The sequence below is a fragment of the Beauveria bassiana genome (genome assembly GCF_000280675.1).
Source record: "Beauveria bassiana ARSEF 2860 unplaced genomic scaffold BBA_S00012, whole genome shotgun sequence".
NCBI lineage: Eukaryota > Fungi > Ascomycota > Sordariomycetes > Hypocreales > Cordycipitaceae > Beauveria > Beauveria bassiana.
The window spans coordinates 65,508-75,376 of record NW_007930847.1 but is presented as its reverse complement, the minus strand read 5'-3'; the positions used below and the strand labels follow the sequence as shown (position 1 = coordinate 75,376).

The 9,869-nt window shown below is 52.3% G+C and overlaps 2 protein-coding genes across 2 annotated transcripts; one reads left to right on the top strand and one right to left on the bottom strand.

Moving 5' to 3' along the window:
* Positions 1 to 465: 465 nt before the first annotated feature.
* On the bottom strand, positions 466 to 3,300 carry BBA_04925 (protein-tyrosine phosphatase; the record flags this gene model as incomplete). Its single annotated transcript, XM_008600022.1, has 1 exon — positions 466 to 3,300. The coding sequence occupies one exon, from the start codon at positions 3,298 to 3,300 to the stop codon at positions 466 to 468; it is 2,835 nt and encodes a 944-aa protein (XP_008598244.1).
* Positions 3,301 to 8,594: 5,294 nt separating this feature from the next.
* On the top strand, positions 8,595 to 9,701 carry BBA_04924 (meiotic chromosome segregation protein; the record flags this gene model as incomplete). Its single annotated transcript, XM_008600021.1, has 3 exons — positions 8,595 to 8,847; positions 8,951 to 9,400; positions 9,487 to 9,701. The coding sequence occupies 3 exons, from the start codon at positions 8,595 to 8,597 to the stop codon at positions 9,699 to 9,701; spliced, it is 918 nt and encodes a 305-aa protein (XP_008598243.1).
* Between the last annotated feature and the right edge of the window lie 168 nt (positions 9,702 to 9,869).

Sequence of the window (9,869 nt, the reverse complement as noted above, 5' to 3'; positions counted from 1 at the left end):
CTGGTCACTCGGCTATGGCCGTACATGTCAGTTGTTGGCCTAATTTTGGTTATAAACCTTTGCGAGAAGATGCCATCCTTCTTCGACAGAGTCAGCGGCATTCATCAACTTTACCCCCGTGATATGTCTTACCCGTCAGTCATTTTCACTTGGCATCCATTGAGAATGTAATCGCCGTGTAAAAGTACAATTGAAAAAAAAAAAAAAAAGGACTGTATATACATCATGTCCCCATGCTTTTATTATGTCATACCAGCAATGCGTCCACCGCTCTTCTGTCTTCTATCCTCTTTCGGTCCACATGTACATGATAAAAGAACAGAAAGGGAGAAAAAAAGGCAATTTGCATTGGCTCTCTATTCATAGAGAGCTTTCATCGCTGTATTCATGTATAGTAACGTCGTGGTCGCCGGTGAATGCTTGGTTCGTCATTCCTCCTTATACCTCTTCTGCTAATGTCTTGTGCTAATGAGGTAACGTCAGCGTCAAACTGCCGCTGCGCTTGCGTCCGGCTACGGTGCTGGTTGTTCTGTCCTGCATGCAGTGCATCCACTCCAGAACCGTCTCATAGCATAGCACGTATTGCCGCAGGCTTTGCACAGTGCTGAGACGTTGCTGTCGAAAGTCTTGGACAGTTTTCTGGATCAAGTCGATAGAGTCATCCCGCAGCCACGTGGTGTCGAGCCTTGCGGACTTGGGCTGCTGATGAGGTAAATTGGCAACTTGAGTAACCGAGGAACCTAAATCCATCTGAAAGTAAGAATCGGAGGGCATCGAAGACACGACACCATCGGCAGGGCCGAGCATGTCCACGTCGCCCTCTTTGTCCTTAACAGTGATGCCGGTGAGATCCGCCTGACGCTTCCGCTTCATCATATCAACAACACTGTCGACAGTACAAAAAGCGCCAGTGCGACCGCAGCCCGCTGAGCAGTGAACCAGCATGGGCCGGCTATTCTCATCGACCTCTGGCCCATCGTTCCACGTAACGGGCAGTGCGCCTCCTGAAGCTTTGCGAGAGTCAACGATGGTGCTGGTCTCGACGGGCAGAGAAGCGCGTTGCATCACGTTGGCCAGTTCCACGAGAGCGAGCAAGTGTGATGGCTTGGCAGGGGTTCCAAAGTCAGGCCAGCCAGGGAAATGCAGGTGGGTGATCTCACGAATCGGGGCGAAAGGGTGAGAAGAATGCGATAGCGCAAACTTGCGAATGATGACGTACGGCGCCTCTTCGTTGGGCGAGAAACTAGGTACTGCCTCAAACACTGTTGTGGTGTTTGCTCGGCGCCGGCCACGCTCCGAGGAGCTCTGGGCCGGCGTGCTGTTGGAGTCAGGTCTATACTTGTCCATGTCGAGCGAAGCCTTCTTCTCGGATAAAGGCCGTAATCGAATGGGGCCATACTCGCGGTTCTCCCAGTACGGGTGGCACTTCAGTTGCCCGCCCTCGGTCGTTGCCGTCAGCATGACGATGACACGAACATCCTGGTCCCAAACAACAGACCAAAAGTCTTCAAATGTGGCCGGCAGCGGACCCTGCGTGGCAATGTATTTCTTGTTGCTACGCGACGCAGAGAGCTTGCTGGCATTGATATAATCACAGGAGCCAGGCGACTTGTTTTTCAAGCGGACTCTGCTGTGCTCAAATGGAAGAATGTCCTTGTACCTGTTTTTACCTCCCTTTTCCACACCACATAGCTGGATATTGTTCGCCGACGTTGCGTTGTTGGGATTGAATGCGGCATAGGCACCTCTCATGCGAGATTGTTCATCCTGTTCAATGTGAAGAAACTTGTCGGATACCTTTTTGCCGTGATCCCCAGGCGCAGCGGCCTCGCACAGCCATGTGGGAAGCCATGAGGTATCAAGGCCATCAGGCATGTGAACATCAAACTGGCCGACACCGTCTGCTAGATCCATGTTCTGGCGAATATTGGAGAAGAATGGGTTGGGCTCCTGCATGCTGGTCGGCAGCATAACACCTCCAATGACAGGCGCAAGTGCGTTGCTGTCGGCGGTCGCATTCTGGGATCTCGTGGCTGGTGGCTGTGCTGGCTCGTTGTCGACATAACTGGGAAATGACTGACGGAAAAGATTAAAGCCACCACGTAAAATGGCAGTTTTGCCAGAGTAATTCGCTGCCGTGAATTTCTTGATCATGCTCTGGGCGGTGAATGCGTCACGGTTGTCGGAAGCGTTGGTGTCGTAGACAATGATCCATTGCATATCCCTCCAGCGGTTGAATTTTGTCGAGTTGATACTATCCTGGAAAGTCTGCTGGAGCTTCTCGATGCCAAACGTGGCACGTTTTAACAACGTTGTGGGGATACAGAGGTTGAGAGCATGTCTGATGCGGCTCTGAGAGAAATTCTGAACTGAACGAACATCAATGAGTAGGATACCGTCCATATCACCCGTGTCCATAATGTTGACAAGCTGATCGCCAGAGATGAAGGGGCTTTGAACAATGTCAAGCTTCATTGGCAGCGTGGAAGCACGTGCTAGATTGCCGACGGATGGTGATGACCTGCGTAGCCTAGGTTCGTTCAGCGTGAATCGCTCTTGAAGGTGATCAGCGGGTAATGTCGTATTAGATGGGTGCTGGGACCGCTGGAGTTGCTGCCGGGTGTCCTCGATAGGAAGCGGAGATGCAACACGCGGAAGGCCTACAAGCTGAGGTGGTTTCAACGACACATCGGAATTGCGGTTCGAGTCCATGGATACGTAGGCGGAATCACGAAGGCTGTTCTGATCAGCGTCGGACTTTTTACTCGCTCCCGAGCCAATGTCGGCGCGAATCCTATTCAAGGCCAGTCGAAATGACGACGGCTCACTGGCAGGTTCATTGCTATGAGAATGCCAGCGAGCCGGTCGGGGACGGGCCATGTGTGCTGAGGCTGACGGCACATGGCTGGTTGTCGGAAGGGCAAAGGATGGACCGCGATTGCGATCCGCCTGCCTCCTGAATGCTTCAAATTCCGAGTTGGGTTCGAGCGGGACAGTCTTGGGTAAGGCCGCGGCGAAGGACTTTATCGAGGAACCAGGGCTCCAATTATCCTTTCCCGGGGCTGAGGAGTCGGCTACCTCAACATTCGAGTCGATGACCAAGCCAAAGTAGTTGGGGCTTGGGGCGCGTGCCTGCGTTCTGCGGCTGGGAGAGCTCTTAGGCGGGTGATTTTGGCCGACAGAAAAGGCGGCGCAAGGCGAAGTTATGGGTGTCGTTGATTTCGTTACGGTTCGTGAGGGCCGTCTCGATATATTATGAGGACTGGATACCCCAGGAGTTCGTGTAGTGTGAGCCGTCATGGCGTATTGTACAGACATTAGTTAGAATAGTGATGGGGCGGTTGAGGTGAATATTAGGTGCATGCGAAGCCAATCAGCTTCGAAATCGGCCGAAAGAGTGAATTTAAAGATCCATGGCTCAAATTGATAGAAGTCGATTGGATGATGAAGAGAAGGTGATTGTCGCGTGCGTCGCCGCAGAGTCGCTATGTAGGTTGTCGGTTTGCAGGGTTCAGCCTGTGACGTAACTGCGAGAGGGAGGCGGTGGCGAGAATTGAAAGCAACTAGGGCGGAGCCGCAGAGGCGAGACCTCGGGTGCAACGGGCAATGAGCGACCAACCACTGAAGGCTTCCTCGATTATAAATAGAAGCAAGCCAAAGATGACAAAGTGGACTTCCTTTTCATATCAATCTCGGGACGAAAAGAGGGCGAAAGGGGTAGGAAAAGAAGTTGGTTATAAGGCCCTGTCGAGTGGCTTTTTTTCTTCCCTCCACGTCAAAAGCACGGCTAGGGGTGTCTCGGTCAAGATTTGTTGAAATAGAACAGCGACGGATTTCACGACAAATTCGAAAAAGCAAAGTGTCGAGAAGCACGAGACGTCATACAACGAGGAAGCGAGCGGTTGGCCAGTAGATGCAGATGCGCGCTGCAGGACACGGCAGCGAGGCACAAGGGGGGGGCGTGAGCTAATGATGGGTTGGCGAATGGCGCGTCGAGAGGGAGAGCAGATGGCAAAAGGTAGTGATGAAGAAGAAAAAAGTACAATCGAAAAAGTGGAAGCAAGAAGAGAAGAGTATAAGGATCAAGAGACGTAGCCGCCAAGAGGAAGAGCAGGCCGGCTAGTAGTTTGGCAAGTCTACGTTTGTGACGAGGACAAATATCCGTGTGTGCTCTGTGTGTGCGTCTGTGTCCGTGTGTGTGGGCAGACCGACTGTAAGTAGTAGGTCGCCGCCAGCAACGTCTGCTTGGAAATAGAATGGGGATGTGCGTGTATTATTATTATTAGGCAGTGTGGGAACGCAACTGACCACCACCCCATGCCGCTAGCCAACTAGTAATTCATGGGAGTCTTATCTGGCATACATTCCATGGTGGATGATGGCGGACGCCAGATGACGATGCGTTGGAGACACAAAGGGCCTGGATTGCGACGATGCTGGGTCCTAGAGTCACTCCACTTGGGGGTTTTTTTTTTTCTTTTCTATTCATTCTTCCACAATTAACACCTTACGAATGTACGAGGGCGAAGAAGATGAATGGTGAATCAAATAGGGCTTGCCTTGGATCCCAAACAGAACAGCGTCACCTTGGGGTCAATGAGACAAAAGACGTTTTGAGGGGGGGCCATGTCGGCGGCGGATGAAGGATCTCAGCCAGCTTAGTTAGTCGTACGGAGTACCGTATTTAGCATCAACCGGCCGTCGCCAAAGTAGCGGCCAGGTATCCAGTAACAAGGGCGTGAGAGACAAAGGGCGTGGGATACAAGGATAGGGGGGGGGAACAAATTTAAACAGGGCAGTAAACCCCGGGTCGATCTGGTGCAGGCCTGGTCAAGTTTCTAGAGCCAACGAAGAACAAGAGAAAACTCTTGGCTTCCGGTGCACGGATTGACAGAGATGCCATGTTGGCAAAATTCTGGTACGAGAGAATAACTAGTTAACTGGGCCATCGACCGAGCGGGAACCGGCCGCGGCACGCAAAAACTGTGTATAATGGGGTCTTGGAATTCTGCAAGGGAGTGTGAATCTGAATCACTTTTTTGCCAGTTGAAATGCGATTAGACATTGTCAACACGATTTGCATTGTGTAAATATAACCATGACCGCTCAGAGCATTGACAACCCTCTTTGCAGCCATGGCCTCCTGCAAACTTGCAGCGAACCGGCAGCAAGCAAAAGCACCTTCAGAGAGCTAAAGGGGTACTCGTGCAATACCTATCTACCTACCTACCTACAGCAGTCGCGGGCGCCCCTTATTAGGTCATTGTAGCGGTGGAGGGCGCTGAATGGGGAAACTGATTGGCACGGCGCAGAGCAGATCGAAGCCCGGCCAAGGGAGACGGGCTGGCATTAGAAGGGCCCAGAACGGCCTTTGACATGCACCCAACTTGACCGGTCCAGAGACGACATTCTGATTCTGATTCTGATTCTCCTGTGAGTTGTTTGCTTCTTCTTTTTTATCTATTCAATCTCATTCACACCGTCAGTGTTGCAACCGGCGCTGCAACCGTTGACAGCCATTCGTGACACAACTGACAACCTCCTGGGGCTTGTATTGACAACTTGTACTCCGTAGGCTACAGTACTGACGTCTTATTTTTTTTCTCTGCTCCTCCTGTGACGTAGCTTCGACGGCTCACGTACCACGCTTGTACCTCCCGCATGCTTGGGCCACCCGCCCATCACGTCATAGTGTCCCAGCCAGCCAGGTCCAGAACGTCTAGAACCTGACTCGACGTGATGGTTCTTTTTCAAACACGAAATTTCCTTTATAATTCCGACACTTTGGCCAGAGTGCCCGAGTATGAGTATATAAAAATCTAGGGTGGCAAACTCGTCTATTACGATACTATTTCTTCCACCTTCCCAAAATGGGAATTAGTGATTAGTTAGTTACCTTGTCTTGGCGGGCCTGAAATGAATCTTGCTTTTGAGCCTCGCCTCGCCTTGCCTTGCCTTGCCTTGCCTTGCCTGGCTTGAAGGCGGCCCCTGTCCTTTTTTGTTCCGTGTAAGAGCCCTTGCCTGCCAATGAACCCAATGAATAGCCGCCAAGCCAGCAATCCTCAGCCGAACCTGGCCATGCATCGCACAAGAACCACTGTTTCTCCATGCAGTCTCATAAATGTGACCACAAACCCGAAAATCCTGGCAGACGAGCCTCACACACACATACCGTCTCCTGTAACAAAACTCGGCGTTCGCAAATCTACCCCCCAACCCAACACACATGTACATACCCCCTATCAAGCCGCGGGAGAGTCTAGACCCTTTCTTTACCAATGATGTGCGATAACCTGCTTTTTATCCCGCCCGATTCACGGAAAAGACTCTCCCCATCGCACACCCATTACTCGATTCTTGGACCCTTTGCTGTCATTTGTGTCCCTCGTCCCATCGAAAGAATCAAGGTATCGATGCCTGATACACGCAGCCTGGGTCATGCATGGGAAGCTCGCGTGTGACACGTTCCCCCACCATCAATATCGGCGGAACATGCAACAAAAAAAAAACGCAGCCGCAACTGCCATGCAAAGCACCGCAGACCAGCCAGCCACGGGTTGGGCCTGAAAGGTTGAGAACAAGGGGATCGTAGGGCCTGATCGCTCCCGTGTGCCGCTCTCGAAAGCGGAGCGCGGCTTCTGCCAAACGGCTTGATTTCTCGCGTGGCTCTTGCATCCTGCAGGAGAGCAGCTGCTTTGCTGCCGTCTCCCATGTCACCAGCTGAAGTGGAACAATGAATAATGCGAAGCTCTAGCTCTCTCTCTGCAGTTCCATTTGGACAACGCAGCGCTGGCGAGATACCGGGGCTTACATAGAGTTCCTGTTTTTTTTTGACGGGATGGTGTAGTCTTGACACCTAGCTGCAACCTTCTTTCACTTTGGCAGAGCGTAATGAGGCTGACAAGACGACGTCACTGTAGCACCCACCGTCTATCCGGCAGCAAGGTCCAGACTCTTCCATTTAGGAGAGCCGCAGATGTGCGAATAGAATCACAATATTCAATAAAATGCAATGGCAGTCAGGTGTTACATTGGCTGTCTCTTCTGGCACCAAGATGTGGCAATACCGTATTGGTTGTGTGGAGAGGATGCTCAAAGACAAAGGTCGTGGTTTTAACAGGACCCTTGATTGTCGCAGTGTCCCAATGTCCGTACGAGCCTTGCTCTGCACCTCGTTCATCTTGGGAAGTGTGATCCGCTCTCTGGTCCGTTATCCGTGTCCCATCTGGGTATGATGGAATAGATATTCCCTGTTTTTCTCCTTATACGCCTTGCCACCGGTGACCGGCCATCCCATCCCATCTGCACTCACGCCCCGCCCTGCCCGCTACAAAGTAACACTCACACATTGCAAGCTCGCACCTCGGCGTGCTCGGCGACTATGAATTTCAAATAATAAAAGGTACACATGCATGTACTTGCCAGTCACTGATTGTCGATCAAAGACTCTAGAATTCGGTTCGAAAGATGGCCTCGTTCGCTTAATCCACATGGTCCTCCTTTGCCCCCCCTCCAAGTCTTGATTCCTTGTTTTGGCGCGGCATCTTTTGGCTGGTCGTACCCGGCCAGCCACGCGATACATCAGATTCTCGAATGATTGTCAGGAACTATCAAGGAGACTTCCTATAGGGCCGAGACAAGAGGGATGGCACGTGTAAACCTAATCATGAACAAACGGTTGGAGGGGGGACCTGGGAAAGAGCTGTCAGACATACAAGAAGCGCGTATCTAGACCATGGCACTTTCGCATTTCAAAATCCCGTGTTTATAGATCAGTCTTGTCTTGACTCCTTCTGTCGGCTGGAGCTTGATAAGCCCAGACCATGCTGTAACTACTGATGAGTATTAGGCACATGCAGCATACACTCACCTCTCACCTCACCTCACTCGAACTATCAACACATTACTCACATACTCTTGAATCTCGTAAGCACTCTATGAGTATTCAACTCAACATGTGCAGCCATCATCCGGGCGGCAGCGAGCGACGACACCCTTCAGTCAGCTTCACCGCATCCTCCGCAAAGTAGATGTGCTTGTCAATGGGCAAATCTTTCTACTTGCAGGTCTGATGGGTGGACATTTTTCTTGCCGTGTGGTCTCACAAACAGACATCCCATGACCCAGATGCCAGCCCTTTTTACCTGGACACTGCCCACCACCATCATTATCAGCCCACTGGTCAGTAGTGCGGCGGAGGGCGCGTTCCGCTGTCCAGAGCTTGAGGCGCATCACTCGCCTTGTCTGCCAAGCAAGTACTTCAAAAATTTTCATGATTTGAATTCAGCAAAGAAGTCCGTACATTATTCCTCTCTGAAAAAAAAAAGTTTCATTTCTGTAGAGATTGCGCCTTTGCACGTTGTCGTCGTCGTCGACGGTAAAATGATTAACCCCCCGCAAAGCCGTTGGGTGGAACCGATCCCCGACCTCGGTGGTGCAACGCCGCGCTCTGGCCCGCCAGGCGACGAGAAGACTTTGCAAAAGGCGCGGACATCAATCTCTTGACGAGACTCTTCTTTATACTACAATCTTGTGCAATCAAAACTGCCCAAAATCTCAGTCTAGTCCGATTCGTAAAGAAAGACGCAAGCAGCATGTCTCAACCCGGCCCCGAAGCATCGGCCGAAGAGCGCCGACAGGCCCGGAAGCCCATCCCCAAGCCCGTTCCGGCCTACCTGCCCACCGCCGGATCGCCGCTGACGGTCGACAAGACGGCCTACGAAACTATTCAGGTCGCCGACCGTGTCCTCCTTGAAGAGTTCACCATTCCTATTCGCTCCGGCAGAGCCTGGGAAGTACCCCAAGGCTGCGTCGTGCGCATCACCACGCCCGAAGGGCCCCAAGTTGGTACGTCCGTCATCCTTTTCCCCCTCCCCAATTCCCTCAAGTTCTACCTTTTCAAACAAAAGAGTCTTCATTCTCATTCTTCGCCTCTCCTCATCCTTCTCAGGCGACCTCAACATCTGGAACCGGCACAACCCGCGCGAGCGCTTCTGGGCCTCCCGTACGCGGCAGCTGCACGCCTCGCACGTCTCGACTTACGACCGTCTGTGGTCCTGCCTGCCGTACATGCGGCCCCTCGCCACCATTATTCACGACACTCTGTCGTGGTATGGCGACGACGAGCACGGCGGGCGCGCGCACGACCTGCTAGGCACGCGCTGCGACCCCTACGTGAACGCGGTGCTGTCGGGCGCGCAGTACGACTTCCACTGCCACTCCAATCTCACGCGCGCCGTCGCCCCGTTCGGCCTCGTCGAGACCGACGTCCACGACGTGCTCAACATCTTTCAGGTCACCGGGCTGGACGCTCAGGGACGGTACTTTATGAGCCCCTCGCCCGCGCAAAAGGGGGATGCGCTTGAGTTTTTGGCCGAGCAGGACCTTCTCATGGCTTTGAGTAAGTTGGTTCTATTCTCTAGATTCCTCGGAAGCCACTGTCGCCTCTCCGGGGCTGTGTCTGTTCGTCGAGCTAACTTGTTATAGGTACTTGCCCTGGAGGTGACTTGTCGGCTTGGGGTTTTGGCAGTGATAGTGAACAGGAAATGATCAAGTGCTGTCGTCCACTCCATGTACAGGTGTACAGACTCGAGGACGAAGCGCTCCTGCAAAGAGTTGGCTGGAAGCCTGCTACAGTATCTCCTTACAAAGGAATGCACGGAGTCTTTTCGCCCATGGGAGAGCCCAGTCAACGCAAGTAGATAGTAGTGTATCAATTAGTCACAGAAGGCAATGTACAGCTTTCAATGGATCGCCGTGTTAAGTATTGGTACAGTAAGCTATCCTCGCATCACCAAAGCTTTTGCAATCGTGGGTTCATGACCACGTCTTGCTTGCCTAGCACGCCAAAAAGACCACAGCTCAACCAC